This window comes from Mercenaria mercenaria, unplaced genomic scaffold (assembly GCF_021730395.1).
Source record: "Mercenaria mercenaria strain notata unplaced genomic scaffold, MADL_Memer_1 contig_1583, whole genome shotgun sequence".
Taxonomy (NCBI): Eukaryota; Metazoa; Mollusca; class Bivalvia; order Venerida; family Veneridae; genus Mercenaria; species Mercenaria mercenaria.
Genome location: NW_026459569.1, coordinates 13706 through 41497, shown reverse-complemented (window position 1 = coordinate 41497; position 27792 = coordinate 13706). Strand labels below are relative to the sequence as shown.

Sequence of the window (27792 nt, the reverse complement as noted above, 5' to 3'; positions counted from 1 at the left end):
ATGATGTCTAGGTCAGTTTTGAAACTGGGTCATGTGGGGTCAAAAACTAGGTCACCCTGTAAAATCAAAGTAAAATCTTGTTAACACTCTAGAGGCAACATTTGTGACCCGATCTTTATGAAACTTGGTCAGAATGTTTGTCTTGATGACCTCTAGGTCACGTTCAAATCTGGGTCATGTGGGTCAAAAATTAGGTCACTAGGTCAAATCAAAGGGAAAGCTTGTTTACACTCTAGAGGCCACATTTGTGACCGTATCTTTATGAAACTTGGTAAGAATGTTTGTCTTGATGATCTCTTGGTCAAGTTGAATCCTGGTCATGTGGGTCAAAAACTAGGTCACCCAGTCAGATCAAAGGAAAAGCTTGTTAACACTCTAGAGGCCATATTTGTGACCCAATCTTTATGAAACTTGGCCAGAATGTTTGTCTTGATGATCTGTAGGTCAAGTTTGAAACTGGGTCATGTGTGGTCAAAAATTAGGTCACTTGGGCCTATCAAAGGAAAATCTTGTTAACACTCTAGAGTCCACAGTTAAAGTTTGAAACTCATGAGAATTGGTCAGAATGTTTGTCTTGATGACCTCTAGGTCAAGTTCGAATCTGGGTTATTTGGGTCAAAAGCTAGGTCAGTAGGCCAGATCAACTCTGTTGAGCGATATAGGGCCATCATGGCCCTCTTGTTTCTATGAAACAAAGAAGGATTTTAGGTACTGTCCTTCAACCTATAAGAACTGAAATAAAACTTTCCTCTGAACATATCACAATTAGTCTTAACAGTCATAAAACTGTTGTTAAATGGCGTTTCCAATGAAAAATAATCATGAAATTTGAAAAAGAAAAATTGATTTTCAACCATATTTAAGATAAATGCGCCTATTTCTGCAGCGATTTCTGGGATAAAAAGTTTGTCTCTAGAATGTCAGAAAATGTACAAAATGCATCCATCTGTGCCTTATTTACGACAGAGTGAATAATATTTCAGAACCCAAGTAAAACAATTCAAACAATTGAAACTTTTACCAAAATTTACAGTAAAACGACCATAGGGCCTAAATTTAGTCCAGCAAATGGGTAGAGGGTGGCTTTAATTAAATGTCTATATTTCTGTAAAATCTAGAATTGTTACTGAAAAAGTTATGAAATTTGATAAGAAATATATCTTGTACAGTACAGTAATATTGTGTAAAAATCGGACACCAATGCGGAGGAAAAGAAAAGCAGCGCATACTGCAACGATATGATTTCGGTGTAATGCAGTGAAATATTTAATTCATATACTAAAGAGACAATTTGAAAACATAATCACCAACAGATAGTAATAACAAATAGAAATTGTAGTAACAAAAAAGTGCATTTTATATTTTGACTCCAGTAAGATTCGAACCCACGCTCTCGTCTGTTTGAATTTAATTTGAAAGTACTAACTGAGTGTGATAACGATTAGACCACTTTTGGTCCTTCGAAAGTGTAACACTATGTATTCTTAATATTTTGAAAAATCAGCAATTGGGTAATTGCACCAATTATAGGTATATATACTAGACATTTGTTCGCATGAAATCTATTTATAGAATATCTGTTAAGCGAACCCAGTACATGAGCGCAATAATAATTATATTGTCCGAGGGTATTTTTTTTTCGTTTCAACTATTTGGTTTCAACAATACCTAAAGTAAATTATACTTTTTGCCCCACTGGACTGTTACTCGCTTTTAAAAATGCAAAAAATCGGAACAAAAGTCGATCGGCAATTCCTTTTAGAAGGACATATTTCATGACGGCTGCTGTTCATTTAATGCTAGTATCTATGTAAAATAGATACCATGTCGTAGGTGATATATACAGTTAATTTGAAGCCATAGACAAATGCACTTGTCACAAGACTGAAGCAAGAGCGGTCCGCACACAACTAGTCATTGCCAAGGAGTCAAGGAATTATACGGTAATAGTTCTATGGTGCACTGATGTGGCTAAAGTCATTAAAGTTTTAATACTATAGAAATGCTTCAGTTGCCTGCTTCAGTCGACAGGCCAACAAACACATTGTTTCGAGTCATAAGTATCTCCACTGCGGGGAATCACATGATCAAAATAATCTCTAAACCAAAATAAATTTATGAATAATAGGGGATAATATTGAAAAATCTTTTGCTGAAAATCTAAAATATAGCCTATCATATGCCAACATACATGTATCCTAAAACTACAACGATTTCAATCACAATCACCTTCTGATTATCTGGAACACTTCAAGAAACTGATACTTATTATTTTCCTTAGTGTTTGTAATTACAGGATATCTATCATTATTGTCAACTACATGATAATTTAACAATTTTCATTAGTCACATGATAGGCTATGTTTAAATTTCATATCTTATCATGACAGGAAATTTATTCATGTTCTTCAAAATATAACTTTGGTTTAGAGATTATTTTGATCATGTGATTCCCCACAGTGATCTCCTATTTCACAGTATTTCAGTCCGCGATCTTATGATTTTCTCTATTTGTATAATGATTTGAAACTGATGGGAGTTATCTGTCATTTGTTACTGCATGACTGCATATGTAGTTTTTTTCTAATGCAAAGATTTTCAATAATTACATTAATGAATGATGTCGAAAAATTTGTGATAATAATGAATTTGTAAAGTTTTGCAGATCGAAACCGAAAGTAGAAGTATACTTTGCATACAAGAGCAGATATGCGCCATTTTTAGGGTAGCAGACAAAATTTACAGTAAAACGACCATAGGGCCTAAATTTAGCCCAGCAGATGGTTAGGGGGTGACTTTAATGAAATGTCTATATTATTTTTTACTGAAAAAATTATGAAATTTGATAAGAAATATATCTTATACAGTAATATTGTGTAAAAATCGGACACCAATTCGGAGGAAAAGAAAAGCAGCGCATACTGCAACGATATGATTTCGGTGTTTTATCTAATTCATACATTAAAGAGACAGCTTTAAAGACCTTTTCGTTTTCTTCGGTTGTTCACTGGAATACTAATACATAATAATAAAAACAGAAATTGTAGTAACAAAAAAGTGCATGCTATATTTTGACTCCAGTGAGATTCGAACCCGCGCTCTAATCTGTTTGAATTAAATTTGAAAGTACTAAATGATCGTGCTAAACATTTGACGACTTTCACACTGGCCATAGCTTTATCAGATCAAGTGGTTCCAACGTTGTTTGAGCGGTGAATTTTTCGCCGATCAAATGGAGAAATATGGCCGATACTACAAATTTCCAGTATTGTAAGTATGATTTAAAGGAATTTCTACCCGTTAAATAACGAATCAAATGAAAACGATGGGCGCACCTGGAGCGCAAATGTGTCTATGTTTTAGCACATATGTCCATTTAGCTGAGATTTGTACCGTTTATTCAAACACTTCTGTACAGTCCGGCGGGGGAAGGAGATTTTTTACAGTTTTTGACAATATCGCATCAAATATAGTGTTTATCGGGAACAAGTAACTGTTCAAACACTTTTTATGTAAAGGGCTACCTCTTAAAACAAAGCATGTGTGTTTTCATAGAATTACTCAGGGTTATTTGTGAAAAATCGGCCGAAAACCTAATGCAACGCCGTTTCGAGTGGGTCGCTATGCAACGCAATCAAGTGGATACCGTTCTGTGTCTTACTTGCGAAGTCTTAGCCATCTTCAAAACAGCCATTAAAGCCTAACAATGAATAAATTTAGAGAGTTTTATATCATTATAATGATCCCGCCATTTCTGATATGGTACTTTTACATTTTTATGTTAGCTTAACATTTAACATATTTTTGTGGACATTGTCAAAAAACATCAACACAAAAACATAAAGCAAGGATGAACATCGAACAATATCATTAAGTAAAAAATAGTAATAGTTCGTAAAAAGAAGAACCAGTTCACGGATATTTTTCTCCCCCACGAATGGTACTTAACAGCATACCGAAATCGGGTTGGCTCTTTAAATCAGTACAGTTACAGTTAGTTACTTTTTAGTCCCTTAAAACCAATACAATGCGATTTCATTACTGATTTGTTGTGCATTTAAGCTGTTCATACAAAATAAATAATATTTGGTTCATGATAAAAGTATTGATCAGTTGTTTGTATATTTTTCATTCATATTGCTGGTGTAGCGTTCATTTATTTTCAGAGAGATAAATCACAGAAAACGTTAAAATTGGCCAGGGAAAAGACACTATTTTATTTGTCCTCCATACAACAGAAACGACGTAATAAACCTCTATGGTCATCGTTCAAAAATGTATTTCATTTGTATTTTCATTATATATATATATAAGTAACACTTTTTATTATATACCTATATAAATTCTGTAAAAAATCGGCTTGTATTTCACAATTAAATACTGGACATTCGTTCGCACTAAATCTATAGAATATCTGCCGTGGTGCACTTGACTTTGAGTTTAGCGATCCCGGTTCGAATCCGAACTTGGGCGGGTTTTTTCTTTCGTTTCAACTATTTGGTTTCCTTACCAAAAGTATTTTTTTTTACTTTTTGCCCCACTGGGCTTTTATTCGGTTTTATTTAAAAAAAATGCAGAAAACGGAATGAAAGTCGATCGGCGATTTCGTTTGAGAAGGACATATTTCATGACGGCTGCTGTTCATTTAATGCTAGTATCTATGTAAAATAGATACCATGTCGTATACAGTTAACTTGAAGCCATAGACAAATGCTCTTGTCACAAGACTGAAGCAAGAGCTGTCCGCACACAACTAGTCATTGCCAAGGAGTCCAGGAACTATACGGTAATAGTTCTATGGGCCACTGATGTGGCTAAAGTCTGAGTCATTAAAGTTTTCATACTAACAAAGGGCTTCAGTTGCCTGCTTCAGTCGACAAGCCAACAAACACATTGTTTCGAGTCATAAGTATGTCCTAATTCACAGTATTTCAGTCTGATTTTCTCTATTTGTATCAGGGTTGGAAACTGATGGAATTTGGAAGCTGTTATCTGCCATTTATTACTGCATGACTGCATTTGTAGTCTTTTTCTAATGAAAATAATTTCAGTAATTGCATTTCTTAAAGATGGCGATAAAAATTGTGGTTGATAATGAGTTTGTAAAGTTGCAGATACTTCTAAAGCAGGCTATTTAGGCATACACATACGAAAGGCTGAATGATACGCTGCATAGCACAGTACAGGAGAGAGGAGAAGGATTGTAAAACACTCTAGGAATAGAGTCAGTAATTCGGTCTAGAATGTGCTTCCGTGGTGTAGTCGGAAGAAGTCCAAAGTAAACAGATCCTAATATCTCTATTTTTTGCGGAAGTTCTTGTAAAAAGAAAAAAAAGATTTTCAACCATATATAAGATAAATGGGCCTATTTCTGCAGCGATTTTTTGGACAAAAAATTGTCTGTAGAGTGCCAGAAATGTATAAAATGCATCCATCAGGGCCTTATTTACGGCAGAATGAATCGTATTTCAGAACCCAAGTAAGAATAATTCAAACAATTGAAACATTTACCAAAATTCGCAGTAAAACGACCATAAGGCCTAAATTGAGCCCAGGAAATGGGTAGGGAGTGGCTTCAATTAAATGTCTATATATATTTATGTCAAATCTATACTTTAATGCTTCCCTATTTTCTCATTCTAAATGCCTATATCTTTCAATGGAATTTTAAATAACAGTCTTCTTCATAGAAATTCCAGATTTCTTAACTTTTAGGTGTATCTGAATTTAATGCTAAGTCGTCTGGATCTCCACAGTTCGTCGTGCCTTCTGTATATATTGTGTTCAATCTACATTATCCTCAGCTGTTTGGCTCAATGTTCCTGATCGTTTGATTACCAATTGGGTGCGTATCTCTGCATTTACGGGGCTGTCAAATACGTGATAGTGTTTAACTTTTTTGGACCTCTTACTGTTTGGTAATACTTTCAAAGCTTCTGTCGTTTAAGGCTTTGTATCTCTCACAATTTGAAAAATCTTCTGCTATTATAAGTAAAATTACCGTATCCATAGTATTCTTAGAATTTATTTAAAGTTATTTCATCTGCGCAGGCGCTAGCATTACATTCGATGTTTCCAACTGGACAACTAGATCTAGAACCTTGCAGCCGATCAAGAATCAGTCCTGATGACGCCAACTTGACGAACAATATGAAACTGTCCCTTGCCACGATTCCGGGGTATCGGTTATTCCGGCCCATCTTGGCGGGTCGGTATTACGATGCGGTTTTTGTTTACAAAACAACAAATAAGCTTTCGAATCCCACGGAGGCTCTTTTACCTTGCTTTCTGTGCGAGCAATTGCAAATGCATTGTCAAACTGAGAACCAATTACTAAAAGAAACTCTTTCTGAATGAAAGTTGTTTTCTTTTTGCGTAAGTGGTCGCCTGTTTTCAAGTATAATCATATACTAAGCATAATATACGGATAGCTGACAAGCTTTTACCAAAAGTTATATATATATTGTTATGTATATTTTAACACAGAACCAGTTGGGATTATTAGCTTCTTTTACAAAAGATAAAAGGTAGGATAAAGGGTAGATTTTCCGGAATCACAGAGCACAAAACACAGCCATAGAGCCATGCATCGCAAAGTAGGCCCGCAGCAAAAAGCTGTAACGGAAAAAAATATTGTAGACGGGTTGCTTCAAAAATCCGACAACAAGTACATTATAAATATATACTAAATACAGAATATGGGGGTGGGGTGGTAAGTGGTAGATAAAAGGGTCGGATATTGGGGGAAGGATAATCATGAATACTACGTTCCTTAAACGTAGTATTCCTACAACGTCGCAGACATCCACGTACAAAAGACAAACACACATACACACAACTAACATACAATGTACATAGAAAAACAAGCAGACACGCAAGGAAAAACATCACTGTTGGGTAACGCCCATGACAAACACGGACTGATACACATACACACACATAAGCAGGAAAAAAACAACAACAGTCGGGTACCGCCTAAGGACACAGGCACTAGTATCGTACCTGGGACAAAAATATGGCCTTGTTTTCATCCTAAATGAGTTCAAAATGAAAAATATGTAGTGAAATATGAGCCCCCTTCAAAAGATACAAATGTCTACTATTGTATCTTTTGAAGGGGGCTCATATTTCATTACATATTTATCATTTTGAACACATTTAGGATGAAAACAAGGCCATACATTTGTCCTAGTGCCTGTGCCTAAGGATGGCCGGCGTATAAAATTATGGTGATTTTATTCACTGTAATCTGGTTTTCATTTTTGCATAATTAAAATATCGCCTATAACGATTTTCTTCTACATCTGATTTATCCCCTGCTTAAATAACTTCCGGTTAGGCGAATACATTAAATTAAAGGTCAATAGTACAAACGTTTACCCGATATCGGGCTTTTCCATCGAAAACGAAAGTAGCTGTAAACGGTTTCGTACAAGTCAGGCCGAGAGATGGTGAGTAACTTTCATATTTTTAACACAAGTCACATGTTTTGCTAACATTCATCTATTATATTTTTCAATCAACACATGATATTTATGGCATTACACAGCGTAAACATGTCAAACAGGAAGAGGTTTTAATTTTACAATTATTGTTCAACTTGATAACTGAAAGAATGAATTACGGATTACTCTGAGGATTAAAAACACACAACAATAAACTTATTGATACTTAATTATCGTCTAGTTCTGACTAGTTATGCCTACTTTCGCTTTCTTTTTAAAGTCCCACCGCATACTGGCGTTTAAACGTTAAAAACCCTACAATAAGTACACCGAAACAGAAAAACTATGGAACACCTGGCGCGTAGCAAACTGCAGGCAAAATATTCAGTCTTAGAACTTTCTTCGGAAGTAAGTTCGATTAATTGTCGGGAGATTATCTTGTAATTATCCAAGTGCATTTTAGATAAGGCCGAAGGTAAGTCTTGCACGGTCCGCACATTTCTTAAACTGAAATTACGTTCAGCTCTGTTAACGTCCAGAACATAGGTGTTTTCCAGTCCTTTTGCCGGTAAAGACACTTTTGCTTAAGAAAATCACACAAAAAAGTAAAACCCACCGGCAATTATGCTATCCTTAATAGACGAGAAAAGGAAAAAAACTTTTATTTTTATATAACAAATATAGGAAAAGGTCTCCTGCCGGGGTCATACAGTGTAATAGTATTGGCCACGAATTTCGATTTTACGATATTTTCTTACCTACTTACTTTATTATAATTAAACATCAAATGGTGACTGATCTTTCCCCAATCACACCATTCCAATTCTACCCAACTGTCATAATCCTCCTCATTATATGCCTCCCCTAAAAATAAGTTACTTTATTTTGGGTCTAAATATTCCTGAGTACATCCCCACTTCTACCTGCCATTTCACTCCACCAACTCCGCATACTCAATTGTCTTTGTTTCACATCTTTATTGTTTCTTTTTACCCCGCACCCTGCTTGCTAGGGTATTTTATTGTCATTGTACCTCTTACATACTACCCCCATCCCAAACCACACACACACGCACGCACGCACACACACACACTGTCAGAATAATTTGTATATCTGATATATTGATAACGTAATACATAGGCACAGATAGTGTTTGACTCCCTTTCCCTACTTTCATTGCTGTAGTTAGTGTTGAATTGCTGTTTATAATAGAATTTGGGTCATTTGTGATTTGGGTTAATTATGTCGATAGCTGGATCCCAGCATCACACATCACACATAGAGCAAGTACTCGTTGTAAAATACTATGCATAAATTTGGACTAATGAGAACATGTTCTATAAATAGCACAAATCAAAGCTCACGTCTGCTAAGGTATAAAAAGGTAGATGGATGACAGAGAGATCATTCGGTATCCAGCGATAGAAGAGAACACATCGAGGATTCAACTAATAATTTATCCCAGTACCTTGATAAGGAAGTTATTGCAACTACACTGTCATGGCGGATAAATTATTAAAATGAAGACGTTTGGAGTTCATAGACTAAAAAGAGTTGCAGAATTTCAACAAGGTTTCGAGCTATAGGGACAGCGCATAGGAGTTTTACCTTAAAGGTAGTTGAATGCTATAGTGCTATAGACGATAGCAAATATAGGCTGAGCATCGGAAAGCTGAAGCAGAGACCCAGAGTTTAGTAATCTACTGAGATAGTAGGAGAGTTCAAGCTTATAGACGGTTCAGCATTATTGGCGAAGTACAGCCAAAGCATCGGAGATATACCTATACGGTATTTGAATGCTACATATGATAGCATATAGGCGCTGAGCATTCCAGGAGTCAGGGCATTCATATAGAGTTGTAACTTCAATTAAGAGGACAGAGGCCGAGCATCGATGCAGGGACTCGTATGTTGTTGATTCAAAGACATTGTGTGACGGGAACTTCAACAAAAAGACCAGTCAACTATAGAGTATCCAGCCTATAGGAGTTTGAGCAAGTTATTTTTAATTGAAGATTGTTAGTTTGAAACATAAAGTGATTAGCCCGATCCCTGAAATTATCGAGCTCATAATTCAAATCTTTTAAGAATCATTGGTACACGAATCATTTAGGCAAGGTAGCCAGAGGAAAATTTATGTACGAACTATTTGGTCTCACCAGTTTATCCTGTTACACAATTAGAGCGGAAACAGTGGTCCAGTGGTAACACTGTCTGACAACGAAACCAGGGGTCATGAGATGAGCCCTCGATGCTCCAGCTAAAATACTAAAATTGGGATAAGAATACCGCATATTGGTGCTTTTATGATGGCTGATTTCAGCCATTTCGTTCTGGCATGTTGAGGAGCACCAACACGCAAGAACGACAGACTAGCACTACCTTAATTTGTCGTATCGGCGCGCTAAATTTTCGTGTTGGCACGTTTGAATGGCACCGACACGTCATAACGACAAATAAGGTATTTGGTTATAAAGTATTTATAAAGGCACTAAATGATAGTTTTAGCGTGTTGCAGTGTTGGTGCTCTTCAAACGCGCCGACACGTCAGAACGAAATCGAAAGAAATCAGCAACTACAGTGCCTAACACTTGGTACGCTAAAGAACCAGGGAAGCTTCCGGAATTGGAGCGTCTTCATTATCTACTAACATTACAAACATTAACATTACAAACAGTCTTCAGCAGGAGTCGCAGATATAGGGTAGCAGTGGCGACTATAAATAAACTTATAATAGCTGTGTGAAGGTGGCTAAACAAACGACATACGACATTCGAAAATTTTGAATGTCGTTCATTGCGTGACATACGACATTCGAAAATTTTGAATGTCGTCCATTGCGCGACATACGACATTCGAATATTTTGAATGTCGTTCATTGCGTGACATACGACATTCGAAAATTTTGAATGTCGTCCATTGCGCGACATACGACATACGACATTCGAACTTTGACCAAAAATTTTGAATCTCGTTCATTGCGCGACATACGACATACGACATTCGAACTTTGACCAAAAAATTTGAATGTCGTTCAGTGCACGACATACGACATTTTGAAAAAGTTGAATGTCATGCAAAAAACGACATTGGCCATAAGACATTCGAACTTTGACCCAAAAAATTGAATGTCGTTCAGTGTGAGACATACGACATACGACATTCGAAAAAAGTTGAATGTCGTGCAAAAAATGACATTGGACATACGACATTCGAACTTTGACCAAAAAATTTGAATGTCGTTCAGTGCGCGACATACGACATTCGAACTTTGATCAAAAAATTTGAATGTTGTTCATTGCGCGACATAAGACATATGACATTCGAAAATTCTGAATGTCGTCCATTGCGCGACATACGACATACGACATTTGAACTTTGACCAACAAAAATTTGAATGTCGTTCAGTGTGCGACATACGACATACGATATTCGAACTTTGACCAAAAAATTTGAATGTTCAGTGCGCGACATACGACATTCGAAAATTTTGAATGTCATCCATTGCGCGACATACGACATTCGAAATTGATCAAAAATTAGAATCTCGTTCATTGCGTGACATACGACATTCGAAAATTTTGAATGTCGTCCTTTGCGCGACATACAACATCCGAAAATTTTGAATGTCGTCCATTGCGCGACATACGACATTCGAAATTTGATCAAAAATTTTGAATCTCGTTTATTGGGTGACATACGACATTCGAAAATTTTGAATGTCGTCCTTTGCGCGACATACGACATTCGAAAATTTTGAATGTCGTCCATTGCGATACATACGACATACGACATTCGAACTTTGACAAAAAAATTTGAATGTCGTTCATTGCGCGACATACGACATTTGACAATTTTGAATGTCGTTCATTGCGTGACGTACGACATTCGAAAATTTTGAATGTCGTCAATTGCACGACATACGACATACGACATTCGAACTTTGACAAAAAAATTTGAATGTCGTTCATTGCGCGACATACGACATTTGAACTTTCACAAAAAAATTGAATGTCATTCAGTGCGCGAGATACAACATACGACATTCGAAAATTTTGAATCTCGTCCATTGCACGACATACGACATACGACATTCGAACTTTGACCAAAAAATTTGAATGTCATTCACTGCGCGACATACGACATTCGAAAATTTTGAATGTCGTCCATTGCGCGACATACGACATTCGAACTTTGATAAAAAAATTTGAATGTTGTTCATTGCGCGACATAAGACATACGACATTCGAAAATTCTGAATGTCATCCATTGCGCGATATACGACATACGACATTTGAACTTTGACCAACAGAAATTTGAATGTCATTCAGTGCGCGACATACGACATATGACATTCGAACTTTGACCAAAAAATTTGAATGTCATTAAGTGCGCGACATACGACATACAACATTCGAAAATTTAGAATGTCGTCCATTGCGCGACATACGACATTCGAACTTTGATAAAAAAATTTTAATGTTGTTCATTGCGCGGCATAAGACATACGACATTCGAAAATTCTGAATGTCATCCAATGCGCGACATACGACATACGACATTTGAACTTTGACCAACAAAAATTTGAATCTCATTCATTGCGTGACATGCGACATTCGAAAATTTTGAATGTCATCCTTTGCGCGACATACGACATAAGACATTCGAAAATTTGAATGTCGTTCATTGCGTGACATACGACATTCGAAAATTTTGAATGTCGTCCATTGCGCGACATACGACATTTGAACTTTGACAAAAAAATTTGAATGTTGTTCATTGTGCAACATACGACATTCGAAAATTTTGAATGTCGTCCATTGCGCGACATACGACATTCGAACTTTCACAAAAAAAATTGAATGTCGTTCAGTGCGCGACATACGACATTCGAAAATTTTGAATCTCGTCCATTGCGCGACATACGACATACGACATTCGAACTTTCACAAAAAAAATTGAATGTCGTTCAGTGTGCGACATACGACATACAACATTCGAAAATTTTAAGTCCTATGTCGCGCAATGGACGACATTTAAAATTTTCATATGTCGTATGTCGCGCAATGAACGACATTCAAATTTTTTGGTCTAAGTTCAAATGTCTTATGTCGTATGTCGCGCAATGGACGACATTCAAAATTTTCGAGTGTCGTATGTCGTATGTCGCGCACTGAACGACATTCAAATTTTTTGGGTCAAAGTTCGAATGTCGTATGTCCAATGTCGTTTTTTGCACGACATTCAACTTTTTCCGAATGTCGTATGTCGTGCACTGAACAACATTCAAATTTTTTAGTCAAAGTTCGAATGTCATATGTCGTATGTAGCGCAATGGACGACATTCAAAATTTTCGAAAGTCGTATGTCGCGCAGTGAACGACATTCAATTTTTTTGCCAAAGTTTGAATGTCGTATGTCCAATGTCGTTTTTTGCACGATATTCAACTTTTTTCGAATGTCGTATGTCGCAAACTGAATGACATTCAATTTTTTAAGTCAAAGTTCGAATGTCGTATGTCCAATGTCGTTTTTTGCATGACATTCAACTTTTTCCGAATGTCATATGTCGTGCACTGAACGACATTCAATTTTTTTGGTCAAAGTTCGAATGTCGTATGTCGTATGTCGCGCAATGGATGACATTCAAAATTTTCAAATGTCGTTTGTTGTATGTCGCGCAATGAACGACATTCAAATTTTTTGTCAAAGTTCGAATGTCGTATGTCGTGCAATGGACGACATTCAAAATTTTCGAATGTCGTATGTCGCGCACTGAACGACATTCAATTTTTTTGCCAAAGTTTGAATGTCGTATGTCCAATGTCGTTTTTTGCACGATATTCATCTTTTTTCGAATGTCGTATGTCGCAAACTAAACGACATTCAATTTTTTGGGTCAAAGTTCGAATGTCGTATGTCCAATGTCGTTTTTTGTACGACATTCAACTTTTTCCGAATGTCATATGTCATATGTCGTGCACTGAACGACATTCAAAATTTTCGAATGTCGTATGTTGTTTGTTTAGCCAACTTCACACAGCTTATAATCATTTATAACTACTTTCGTTTCAGAAGGTAAAAGACCAAGGTCGCCGATGATAACATATTAGTTTGTTTGTTTTGTATAACTTTCTGGTGTGATTTAGATACACACAAGGTCGAGAAAAATATTAAGAGATGGTGAGTAACTTTCTAGCTTTTAACCAATTTTAACACATCAGTAAAGAAGAAATAAAACAAAACAAAGATAATTTTTGCTTACATGTACCATAAGCAGATTTCTATATTACATTCTCAATCTATACACAGCGTAAACGTGTCATAACACGATGTGTCCTTGCAACTTAATTTCTACTTTTTATTTTCTTATTTATATTACTCTTACTAAACAAACTAAAAAAAAACAAATTGTTATATTAAAGCTATAAAGAAGGAGAAAGACAATAATAACTTATAATTTATTAATTATCATCTGTTTGTGCATTGACTACTTTCTGTTTAAAGGCCCGCTGAGTTTTTGCTTGTATGCATACTATATTCATGAGCTAAATTATGAATTATGGAAGTAGTATGACTTGTCTTATGCAGAATATTTAAAACCAAAGGCACTATCACTTTTTAAAGTGTTCCTATATTTTAGCATATGATTGTTGCGGCAATAGATTTTGGAACAACATATTCAGGCTGGGCCTTTTCATTTCGAGCTGAGTATGAAAGAGACCCTAGAAAAGCAGAAGTAAAACACTGGCATTCCGGTATTGGAACTCTAGTAACAGTCAAAACACCTACTTGTTTGCTGGTAAAACCAGATGGAATCACTTTTCAAGCGTTTGGTTATGATGCAGAAAACCAATACTTGGAATTAGCAGATAAAGATGAGCACAAGAATTACTACTATTTCAGAAGGTTCAAAATGCTACTTTTCGGCGCACTTGGGAAGGTAATGATAATGATACGTTCAGAAATTACCTTATCTTTATACGTATGAAAAATATAGATCTACACCTCTTATCATAGTGTTGCCCCACGCTTTTAAAATATGAAACAAGACTGGGTCCGTCCGCCTCTGATCTCTCCAGAGCTTGTAATTTTAACTGGCACAAATCTCACATAACGAGATGAGTTTATCATAACGAAATAATGCTTACAAGGCCTTTCATTAAGGGATTTTGTAAACGGAGGTACGAAGAAAGCAACACTGTTGCATCCATGAAAAATGAAGATTTTTTAAAGAAGGAGAAAAATATCTGAGACCACTTTTCGACTGTGCAAGATATTGTATAATCATATACTTTGTCTGTGCATTACCCAATCTTGAGAAATAAATATACACATCTTAGTATGTTCACTATAAACCATAAACTATGCTTATCAGTATGTCTATTAACGCATCATTGTCCCTTTGAATATTTCCTTTTCATTGTTATTTGACAATTTCTATCCTTCTTCGTCTCACAAGCTTGCCATAACAGTGACATGTATAAAATATCTGGTATGCTTTATTTTTTCCAAACTCTATCAAAGCATCTTACAAAAGAAACCACTGTCATGGATGAAATGGGAAAGGAACTTTTCGCTGTAGATGTGTTTGCAATGTCTATCAAATTTATGGTCGACGATATGATGGCTGTTGTCAATCAACGCCTGACTGGGATAATAATGGAGACTGACATCCACTGGGTGCTCACAGTACCAGCAATATGGTCCGATCTTGCAAAACAGTTTATGAGACAGGCTGCTATAAAGGTATTCTCCGTATTTGACAATAAACTTTCTTTTGAGTCATCAAAAATTTGCTTATTTCTGGTGAAAACTTAAAAAAGTTCATTCAACAGGAGCTTACTGAATATAGAACTTTAAACATACATTCTTTTCATCTTCACAGGCCTGTATCTAAAACGGATTGCTCTGTATCCGTTCTGGGGGCTTTATCTCACTCTGTCCCTCTCGTCAGATCGCTCTGTATCTGCACAACTAGAGTATTTATTTTGCAACCTGTGTGGCTGCGTTTGAATGTGTTTATCATAAAAAGGGCGCTATATAAATCTGGTATGATAATAATAATCATCGCATTTAATAGACATGTTCATACATTTTTCAGGAAATTCAGTCACTGTCGTTGTTAAAATGAAAGTAGTAACTTCTCCAGATTAAGATGATTTAACGTAAGCCAATTATTATTAACAAGCGCTTCAGCGCTGTCATGTGTTTAAGTTTCAAGTTTATTCATTTAGTCATGGCATGTTACATGCATGAGACTATAACAGTATAACATAACAAATAAAACATCAGTGTGGAATGCATATAGTTTGTTGTTATAAAGTACATAATTGGAATAAGTAATTTTTACAATAATTGCAAATACTTATATTTACTTTAATGACTAGAAAGGTAACATTTGACAGTAAGTAGCAATGTAGAATATACATATGGATACTACTTACAATAATCTGAATGACTAGAGAAAAAAACTATATATAGTTGTACAAGCAACTGACAGGGATTTAGTCATAATAAGCGTTAACAAGTCTAAAATTATGAAGATATGCCAAAATATGTTTTACACGGAGAATGAGTTTTTTTTCCTTATTTTCCTTTTTTTTCTAGTAAGTTTTTTACTTCTTTCAAGACTTATTATCGATTTCTTGTACAAAAATGGAAAAAGATTAATCTTATAAGCGATTTTTTGGTGTTCAAAGTGAATTTACTACTTAAACAGAAGGGGTAGGGTTACACACCTTTAAAATTTTGAGTTACACGCAGTGAAAGTTCTCTATTTTGCTTTCACTCTTAGATTATATATTGTGGAAGAAATTTAGGTAGATTTTATGTCTGCCCTAAGGTTATGTTTAAATGGAGTAAGCAAAATTCAAAACAGAAACACAGCATTCGACCTTATTTTTTCAATGTTGAAGTATGAATTCTGTCTCATTAGATCCGTTTACTTGAGGCACAATAGAAAAAATGATACTGAAATTTTTATTTTGTGTTTTATAATTGTTTACCAATAGTTTGATGTTTCTTTTATTAAAATTAATGGTAAAATGAGTTCTTTGCAAACGTTTTGGAGAGTGGCTATCACTTTGAAATTTGTCTCTACTTGAGCTTGAGGAGATACCATAAGTTATACAAAATTGATAAAAAACGGCATGGTAAAAATTGTTTAAAAAATGCAAAATAGTGCAAAACACGGTTACCTTTCAGAATATAACAAACAAAGGCCGTTTTGTTAACATTACTATTAGTGATCTAATACCTTAATTCAATCAATAAAAAATGTTGACGAAGCAGCGAAACATGTTTGTAAACCAGCCCAGTTAATTTGGTCCCATTCTTACGCGCCGTCTATTTCGGAACAAGTCTATTTGGTTACCGAGCGTTGCATTATTTCGAGCTATTGTTATGTTATAATTATGATTCTACTTTGAAATATTAAATTAAAACATGTAGTTAAATGCCAGTCAGTGTAATATGAATGAACACGACATAACAATATTATATCCTATATTTTTGTGTTTCAAATAATAACAAAATTGTACTTATCACTTTTCTTTCATGCAGGCTGGTATTGCTACAGAAAGACTGACAATAGTGCTTGAACCGGAAGCTGCCTCGTTATACTGTCGACACATTCCTGTGGATACAACCGTTACTGATGGTAATTTGACGATTTCCGAATTGCCGACTGGATCAAAATACATGGTTCTAGATGCTGGAGGTAAAGCAATGTTTAATTATGTATTTCATAAATAAGGCCATAGTTGCTCTGTTCAGTTAAACTTTGGAACTTTACATTTAAATCAACTTGATCAAGGGTATGTCGATGACAGAATGGTAGTTTAAAAGGACCATAAGTCTGCCTTCCTTACGTTTTGAATTATTTCCCTTTTTCAAGTACTCATTTTTTTTCTGGAACATAACTAAAAAACTATAAAGATGATATTATCAAAACTTCACACGATGACAGAGGATAACATAAGGAAGTACAGTGTATAAGAACTTTAATTACATGTATATCCCTTTATTTGATTTATTCATAGAACGAACTTTTGTCCAGGGCATAACTGCAAAGCAATGAGAGGAAGTTCATTGTACAAGAATCAGGGATGTGCCTAATTATAATTGTAATTTAATTAATTATAATTAATTACAAATTTTGATCTAATTGTTAATAATGAATAATTAAGCACAAACTAAATTAAAGTACTTGAAATTAATTAATTACTGACTTAGATTTGGGTTGTTATTGTCAATTAAATCTAATTACTTTCAATTACTTTGGCTTTTTTACTGATCAATGGGCGTGTGAAATTTTCACAGTAACAGTAAATAGCTGACAGGTATTGTTGTATCAACAATCAGGTGTTAGAGGTGTTAATCCCTATTCAGTTCTGTTTAGTGTGATCACTGGGTGAACATTTTAGTCACTAAACCTAATAATTAGGAATGTCCAGAAAAACTGATATTGAAACTTGTCATTCTGTCGTGGTATTACACATAGTGCAAATTCCGCCCAGACAGGTCCAGGCTTACAGACAAAAATTTTGAGGCACTCATGTTCTTAAAGTGCAATAAACCTTTGCAGGATACATATATTTATTATCGGCGGGTATACACCTTTAAAGGTTCAGCGATTTGCTTTTTGATTGGTGTGTATTGTGTAAACAGTTTTGGCGGGTATTTTGCACGGAATTATGATTTGACAATCATTCGAGTGTCGCGCATTACAGCCGTCGAATTGCTAAATTTTTAGTGGAGATTTTTTTGTTTGAAAATTATGTCTTTAGATCAGTCAGAGACTATGTCGGATTTAAAACAATACTTTCAAAAGAAATTTGAAACTTTTCGTTATGAATTCGGTCGTCAGTCCTCCGCTAATTCTGTTACTGAAGTGAAAAAGTAAAAAGTAAAAGTAAAAAACAGCTGGACTTTAACTGTGAATCGTTAACGCTAGTCAAGAGGCTCCATGCCTCTAGTGCTCAGTATAAGGAAGACGAGGTTGATAGCTTGTGTGCTCAGCTTTCTGACAAGATTTCTTACAGACATAAGCTCATTAAACTTGCTGACAAGAAAAGTTGGCTTGTCGTTATTTATACGAGGAGGACGAGCTTGCGGACAATGCTGAAGACAGCAAACGCATCAAGGAGGCAGAAAAATCAGCTATGCTCATTCTCAAAGATAAGGAGGACAGAAAGAAAGCAGCCAACAAACGTTTTTCGTCTCCCCGGTACACACCCTATACAGTGCCGGTGACTCCTACCGTTCCTGCCGTTGCTACTGCTCCTAACATGTACAACGTTAGACAGACTTTTGGCAATTTTCGTCCCTACGCCGGGTTTCCAGCTAACACGTTCTGGCATCCAAGAGGTCCGAGGTCATCCGACCAATGTTTTGCGTGCGAGAAATTCGGCCACTTCCGGTCCCAGTGTCCACACGACGTCTACAACCGGGATCTCCAACCTGACGGAAAATCCATCCCCACAGATGTTTTCAGGAAACAGTGATCAGAATCAATCTTCCGACGTTTCAAGTTCGAAAGTTGAGTATACCTTGATTGTTTGATTTTCATTCATATAACGAGCATAAAGGCATAAAGAATATTTTGAATTCCAAGAAAGCCAGTGCTTATCAAATGCAACTGAATCTGTAAAGGGCAGACTTAAGAAAAATTTAGCGCTTATATTATTGATATAATTAAAAATTCCAGTTCATTAACAACTTATGGGGTCCTTTCACAGTAGACAGATTTGCTAACAAGGAAAATAAGCTCCTACTTCGGTATAACTCATTGTTTTGGGACTCAGAATGTCAAGCTGTTAATGCATTTACTCAAGACTGGTCAGGAGAAAATAATTGGCTAGTGCCCCCAGTTTATCTTGCTTGTAGAGCCATTTTACATTTAATACAATGCTGAACTTACGGCTGTCTGATCGTTCCCAGGTGACAGTCAGCCTCTTTCTGGCCTTTTGCCTTTGAAGATGCATCTTTTTCCTGGAAACCGTACGTCAAAGATGTCCTAGAATTCTATGATTTAAGCATTTTTGTTCATTTAAAAAACAAAAACACAAATTTAGGTTCTAGAAAATTTCAAGGCACTATTCTTGCCATAAAATTAGACCTGCTATATTTAATAATCTTTCGCTATTTATAGATCCAGGTTTCTATTTTTAGCATTAATCTTTACATTATCAGTTAGTTATATTTATAGATTTGGATTTTCCACTTTTCTTTATTTGATATACCCAGGGATTTTGATTTATAGCGGCTAATCAAACAATATAGTGGTTAATTAAGAGTTTCTGCGGGATCTCAAGTCTACATGTATAATTATTGTAAGAAATCGGCGGAGAATTGTTTTCCCATGTGTGGCGCTCAGCCCAGGGAACAGAATCATTAATATAATTTAAAGTTGATTTCTTTAAGTTTGGAAAGTTTATCCCAAGAGAGGCGCTCAGCCCAGGGGATTGTAATTTTATGGCTTTGCAGAATGTGTATTCAGCGATTTTTATGTTATAAAAACAACGCACGAAATGTCAGCGGTTATACACTCATTCTATGAAGCAAATCAATCCGTTTCTTAATTTTTTTTGGCAGATATTTTTTATTTCGAGGTTTGGAAAGAGTTCCATCAGTTGCTTCAGGTCAATCAGAGTCTCGTTCCTTTAGCAAAAGATTTATGTTCTCTCGTTTTAGAAAGTAAATCTGAAAACACTAGAAAATGTTACATATTTCAGTTTATTAAATGGATTTCTTGGACTAGACAGATGAACATAGATAAGATATATCCAGCTTTTGATTCTCATGTCGCATTGTATTTCGTTTCTTTGATCCAAAAACGGAAGCTCATCATCCATCATTGATCAAGCATTTTTTTGCTTTGAAGTGTATACATGATCTTTCGGAGTCCAAAAATCCATGCGATAGTAAAATCGTTTTTCCTTTAATCGAAACTGCGTGGAAACTTTGTGGTTCTTCAGTTCAAAAGAAAAACATTTCACAACAGAAATTATCCAAAGTTGCTTCAGTCTCTATCCATCCCAGGATACCGATTTGTATCATTTAAGATCGTTAGTGCTCGTAGTAATAGGATTTGCCGGATTTGTTAGAATTTCTGAACTGAGAAATTTGAAGATTTCAGATATTTCATTTCAAGATGAACATGTCGAAATAAACATTAAAAAGAGCAAAACAGACCAAACAAACAAAGGCGAAAAAGTTTTAATTGCCAAAACGAACAATATTACATGTCCGTACAGCGCTTTAAAGATATATTTTAAAAAAGGAAATATGTCTGTTAACGAAGATAAATTAATTTTTGCCCAGTTAACTTTTTGTAAAAGCAAAAACAGTTACATGTTTCGAAATTCTAAAGGTCTTTCCTATACAAGATGCAGAGAGTTGATCAGAGAATTATTGACAGATGTAGGCTTAAGGATAACATGGTGTAATAACCATATTTCATATCTTATTACAGGATGGTAATATTTAAATGAAATTTCGTCTCATTAAAGACATTAAAAATTAAAAACTTTTCACCGAGAGATTTTTTAAAAAATTTTTTTATCATTTTTAGGGAGATAATCGGTATTGAAGTTAATATTGATACCTATGGGAAATACATAGTTTCTTTGATTATGAGAATCTGAACTTGAGTTTCGAGAAAATTTTGCGGTAGAAAGTTGCATTATATGATTCTGATACAAATATCAAAAAGAAATCTGAATTTCCAGGTAGGGAAAAGGAAAAAATCCGTTTTATTTTTCTAGTCTTCTGGGGAGATAACTAAAAAAAAATCAGGGGAGGTAGTCTAAAGGAAATTTTTGAGAACTTCTGTCACTATATAACTTGTCAATATGCACCTTATTTCTATCGTTTGACATTTTTAAAGATTACATTATTAAGTTGTATGTACGCTTTTGGTGAATTGCGGCCTGTTACACCATGTTATCTTTAAATGCAGATGATTATGGGACTCATAGTCTAAGGCGTGGTGGCGCCACAGTCAGTGCTATGAACAGCGTTTCGGATAGGTTATTTTAAAAACATGGGCGTTGGAAGAGCGATCGTGCGAAGGATGGATATGTAACTGAAAATATAAAAGAGAAATTAAGTGTTTCCTCGAACTTGGGTTTGTGAGCGACTATCCGAATATTATTCATCTTAGCAGACGTTGCATATAGCAATAATATTAGTCATATACTGGTTGTTATATTGCATTTATTCCATTTTACAAAGTTATATCTACGAATTTTCTTAGAAATACGGCTTACGACAGATGGAAGTAATTATATATATACTTAAATATAATAACTTGTGTTTGCATTGCTTCTCAGTAGAGAAAAGTATGTGTAAAATGTAGCTCACATGAGTTCAGACTTATCTTTATCAAAAGTGTGTTTTGCATGTACATGTACACGCCTTATAGCAATGCAATCAGATTGTAAATCTATCTTCGAAACTATATTATCACATAAACAGTATAATTTTAAAGTAGATTTCAAGGTTCCCGTTCTTTATATTTTCGACGGCTCCCGGGCGACCTCAGGCCTAAATATATACAGTTGTTTGTTGTTTATATATAAAAGGTGTATGCTTGGAGGTTATAAATAATTTATGCTCGTTTGAGTGAAGCGAATTAGAGCATAAATATATTTATTATCGGCGGGTTTACACCTTTAAAGGTGTTTTTCATAGTTCAGCGATTTGCTTTTTGATTGGTGTGTATTGTGTAAACAGTTTTGGCGGGTATTTTGCACGGAATTATGATTTGACAATCATTCGAGTGTCGCGCATTACAGCCGTCGAGTTGCTAAATTTCCGAAAATATAATAAAATTATATTTTCGTTTTCCTAAACATCCGTAAATATTATTCCTTTTTATTTATATTGGTTTGAACGTGCTCATAGTTTTGAAGATTACATTTGATTCATGATTCAGTCACGTTCGTTACCATTTCATATTCTAGACATGTTCCATTTTATGCATAAACGTCATGTACTTATATATTATATTTTCAGAAAACTCCTTAGAAGAACCTACAAGCGAATTTCGGAATACTTATTATAAAATTACCAGGATTATGAACTTTCTTCTATATCGAAGGCATGCTGGATTAGTTATTCTTAATTTGTGCATTATTTTACAGATTATTTAATCTTATCGTTCTTTACATGCCAGTTTTACTGTTTGCTTTCTAATTTTGAGAACTTATTGAACACTATTTTATAACTAAATTTGGATTCAAAATTAGGGAATTGTCGGACAGGCGCACTTACTCGCTGCAGTTCAAAAGCACGGGAGTAAGGAATCCTCTTAAAGGATATGGCATTTTTCTGATGTCGCACGTCCCCCTCCGAAGACGGAGTAGGGTTGCGTGCCCCGCTTTCTGCAGTCCGACTTTGGTTTCTAAAACATCTTTCGGTTCAGGTAGTGTCGACAGTTTAAAGATGAAATCAAAAAATGATAAATAATTAGATTCATTCAGAGTTTGGCTGCATTTAAGATTAAAAAGATTTGATTCAGGTGTTTTTGGTATACGAATATTCATATTAATGTAATGATATTATTGTATGTTCAGAATCTGAGATTGTTAAGGCTGGGTTAACAAATAAAGACGGCTCCCGGGCGACCTCAGGCCTAAATATATACAGTTGTTTGTTGTTTGTATATAAAAGGTGTATGCTTGGAGGTTATAAATAATTTATGCTCGTTTGAGTGAAGCGAATTAGAGCATAATGTCTCATATGAATGTCAATGTGTACATTTGCTGATACGAACTGAATGACTGGATTTCAATATGTTTTCTTGCTGACATTTGCTGATATTAACATGCATGCATTAAGTAAATGATTTGATTTGCTGCGTTTATGCACATTTTGTCAAAAAAGCTTTGAATTGTAAATAATTATGTTGAATAATAAAAATTGTTTTGCAAATGACTGAATTGTTAGAGATAAAATAATTAATTATAATTAATTACTTTTGGCAAAATAATTGTAATTAATTAATTACTTTTTGAAAATGGCTTGTAATTTAATTTAATTTAATTAGCCATTTTCTCAATGTAATTGGAATTAATTAATTATTTTTGAAAATAATTAGGCACATCCCTGACAAGAATCAAAACTCAACTTTGCTCAGTTATTGAAATACCTCTCTTTATAAAATATACTTGTCCGAAACATAAATCTTTAAGTCTTTTTCTCCAAAACCTTAGATACCATCTTAAAATTATAGTTTGTTTAGTTCTCGCCATTTTTGTTTAGGGCAAACCCATTATATTAACTAGGAACCAGACGCCGCTTTTCATGGAATTGCACGCTGTAACATTGAAGGTTCCATATACACCGCCGTATACATAAATTATATTTTGTACTTTTGTAACATATATTAATGTTGAGCTCTGCTTAACACGGGGCTAAAGGGCGTGGACGGTAGCTTGCGTTTCAACAACCTTTCCATGAACAGGCTCAATGAAACCGAGCCCGCAACATTTTCATTTATGTCGTGTTGGGCGATCTATGGTTGGTTTTCCGCCTTTTCTATTGAAGAGATTTTATTCGAACTGCATACAAAATGTCTACTTAGAAACTTAGTCTACCTTGCTTACATTTTGAATTACCTCCCTCTTTTTGATTTACTCATAACACTTTAGTTTTGAGTAGAAATCCAAAATAATGAAAGGGATTCTGTTATAACTTCATGCATTTACAGAGGAAATACATTTTACAAGAACCATAACTCTCCCTTTGTTTAACCCACATGTCCGAGACGTAACTCTTAAAGTGCTGGATGGAATTTGTCGAAACTGAATACATGTTTATTTTATTCATAAATCTTCTTGAAGGCTTTTTTCCTTAAGGATGTACGAGCGTTTACATTCAGGATATTAGTCAATTTTGAAAAAGATTTCTTTGAATATTTCTTTCTTATAAACTTTATGCAGAAAATAAATATTAAATCATCAAAATAATATATATAACTATTTTTAAGATCTTAACAACAGTACTTTTATGCAGATTTAAATATGTTTTTCCCATTGAAAAACGTGGGTGTGTTAATTATGTCAACATAAAAAACGAAAGAGATTTGTGAGTGACATTTATGCTTATATAATATTGATATCACCATGTATTCATAGTGACCTGTAAGACCTGAAATCCTCATAACATTTAGTGGGATATTATTTGTTTTATAAAGTACCCCCATTTTTTTTTTCAATTTTACTTAATTTCAGAAATCCTTAAACAGTAGGTGAAAAAATGCCCTATAAAATAAAAAAGAGTGTGGAGACTTGTGCTTTTTCTGCTCTTATTTGTCTTGGAAATTAATGTTCTTCAAATGAGTATGAAAAAAATACAGTGCAGTGTACAAGAATCGTAACTCTAGTATTTTTACCTCTTGTTTTATCTCTATCTAAATATGTATTCGAAACTTTGGAAAGGAATTTATTTTAAAGAACAGTTAAGGAACTACCGTGTGTATACACTATTGCATACATATTAAATACTGCAGTTCTTGATAACGCTCTATCCTTTTCAAACTGATATACATGCAATTTAGTTTTAAAAAATCCTCTTTTTGGCCACCTTTACACGAAATATTTGCTTTGGCAAGGGATTAGCAATGTCCGACATGCCGAGTATTATTTTTGATTAAATAGAGATATTTCTTTAACTGCATATCGATAGGGAAAGTTGTATTGCTTCGTAGCACTTGTTTACCTAGTTAATCTAACTTCTACAGGGGGAACGATTGATATCACAGTCCATGAAGTTCAAAGTCAATATACCTTACGAGAAGTCAGAGCAGCAAATGGAGGTGACTGGGGAGGAACCATGGTTGATAAAGCGTTTGAAAACTTTATCATTGACCTAGTTGGTGAAACTGTATTTGATACTTTTAAACATTCCGAAACGATAGATTGGCTTCATCTTGCTCGAGAGTTTGAACTAAAAAAACAAGCAGCTGGAACACAATCGGAGGGAAACGTAATCATGCATTTTCCGGTGTCGCTTATTGATCTATTTGAGACGGAAAAGGAGAGAAAAATAACTATTAAAGATGCAATAGTAGTTTCGAAATATGATAAAACAGTAGAGCTGAAAAGAGATAAGTTAAAAATATCACATTCTACAATAGAAAATTTATTTGAACACTCAATACAGCAAATAGTCGAGCATGTACAGAAATTGATGACAGATGAAAGAATGGCATGCATCAAAGCCATACTCATGGTTGGTGGATACTCGGAGTCTCCTTTATTGCAACGTGCAATCAAATCAGCATTTCCCGGAATCCATGAAGTGATTCCACAAGAGGCGTCATCTGCTGTGTTGAGAGGAGCCTTGATTTTTGGTCACAATCCTATGACAATAACCGAGAGGGTACTTAAATATACATACGGTGTAGATATCAGCCTGCCATTTGTGGATAGAATATATCCAGAGAGCAAACGCGTAAAGACAGATGAAGGTGACCGCTGTAAGGACATTTTTCACAAACTGATTAAAAATGAGTCTAGCGTGACGCCAGGTGAAACACAAGTTAAAAGATGTTATTACACTGTTCACAAGAAACAAGCTAGAATATCTTTTGATATTGTTATTTCGAAAGAGAAAACACCTACATATGTAGATGAGAAAGGATGTACCAAAATCGGAACAATCCAAATAAAATTTGAAGAACCAGACGATTTACCCGGACGTAAAGTCAATTTAACAATGTTACTTGGCGGCACAGAAATCATTGTAGAATTAGAGGATGAAAAGACTGGAAACAAAGTAATAAATACAGCTGAGTTTTGGGGCTAAATGACAATCAGCGACAATTTGCATAAAACATTATTTTTGAATGGCATGTAGATGTCAATATCGTCATTACTTCTATGTGTACCTTATTATATATTGAAGTTTCGAATGTGTATTGATTCACAATTTTTTCAGCTTGCATTAGAAAGTGATTATACGTTACTCACTTAATAGTTTTTAATACATGATTATGCTTCATACATGTACTAGTATACATTATAAATCGTTGTATGGAAGATACAAATCTTCGTGACCTTAACTGAGTTTTAGTTTGCATAGAAAAATTTAGGTATTAGTATTCGCCAGTTTTCTCAGGACACTGTACCTAAATTATTATTTAGTAAAACATTTTTCAAAACTTAGGTAGTAACTGAAAGAAACAAAATATGACATTTTATGTTAAATGTCTGAACTTGGAATTTTATAAGAATACTAACGAGAGAGAGAGAGAGAGAGAGAGAGAGATGATAAGAGGGTTTTGATAATTTGAATGGAATAGGAACATTATTAATTAGGACGATAATTAAAAAAAATGTTTCATATAATCTTAGATTAAAGACTTAATTATATATGATCTTTATTTATTTGCACTGATATTTTAGGTTTTTTATTTAAACACATTTTACTAATTCTGTCGGCTTCAAAAGGATGATAACAAGATAACACCAACCATATCCTAGACAAAAAGGAAACGTATATTTTTAAGATTATTTCTGGAAAGGTTAATGTAAAATCTAACATCCTTAGAAAAGATTAATTAGAAAAATGAATTGATAAAAACACTTATGCCATGGCTTAAGACGAAACAGAAGTTGGGGAATTTTTTAAAGTGAAAATCTAACTAAATACTTCGTAATATTTGTGGTATTTGTTATTAACAATAATGCCAAGAAAAAAATATTTATTTTCACTAGCCCGACCATATTTTTTACCGCCGACGCTAAAGTTTTTATTGAACAAAATATATCAGTTTTCATGTATATTGACAAAAGGGGCCTCTGACCAACAGTTAAGATTTGTTGCTTACTTCGAATCTGTTGCACCTCCACACACATCTATGGGTGTGTCTGCCCATGCCTGATATAATACCCGGAGAGACACCTTGGGTCATCCTTCACTACTAAAGAATGAAGTATTTGTGTTGCGCAATTGTTTGGCCCTAATTTTCTATTTTCAAAATAAAAAGGAAGAATATCCAACAGGGAAAGCCACGTTCTAAAAACGAAGCCTCCCCAAACACAAACCCAGCACGTGGACGCACACACGATCAACACACACACGCACACAACACACACACAAAGCAAACACACAAGGACAAAACAAACAAAAGAAGGAACACAGTGGGGCACCACATTGCAACGGCCAGTGGCAAAACTACCACTGAGGAGCTTAAACTGGTTTATGGTGCACCTAACCACACTCTTACCCACACCATGTTTCAAAGTCACCGGACAGTGTAATTAAAAGTTATCCCCGCCAGGTGACACTCTAACATACGCAAAGGCAACAGAAGGCATGTAATGTAAAACACAAA

The 27792-nt window shown here is 34.8% G+C and overlaps 1 protein-coding gene across 1 annotated transcript; it reads left to right on the top strand.

Moving 5' to 3' along the window:
- Positions 1–7340: 7340 nt before the first annotated feature.
- On the top strand, positions 7341–26792 carry LOC128551716 (heat shock 70 kDa protein 12B-like). The gene is made up of 6 exons (XM_053532630.1): positions 7341–7451; positions 13521–13628; positions 14089–14388; positions 14973–15194; positions 17010–17166; positions 25195–26792. The coding sequence occupies exons 2-6, from the start codon at positions 13626–13628 to the stop codon at positions 26259–26261; spliced, it is 1749 nt and encodes a 582-aa protein (XP_053388605.1). The 5' UTR covers positions 7341–7451; positions 13521–13625; the 3' UTR covers positions 26262–26792.
- Positions 26793–27792: the final 1000 nt, after the last annotated feature.

Coding starts and splice junctions, on each gene's coding strand:
- LOC128551716 (XM_053532630.1), top strand. Junction 14,389..14,972: donor TTTTCGGCGCACTTGGGAAG/GTAATGATAATG, acceptor ACTCTATCAAAG/CATCTTACAAAAGAAACCAC. Junction 15,195..17,009: donor TGAGACAGGCTGCTATAAAG/GTATTCTCCGTA, acceptor TCTTTCATGCAG/GCTGGTATTGCTACAGAAAG.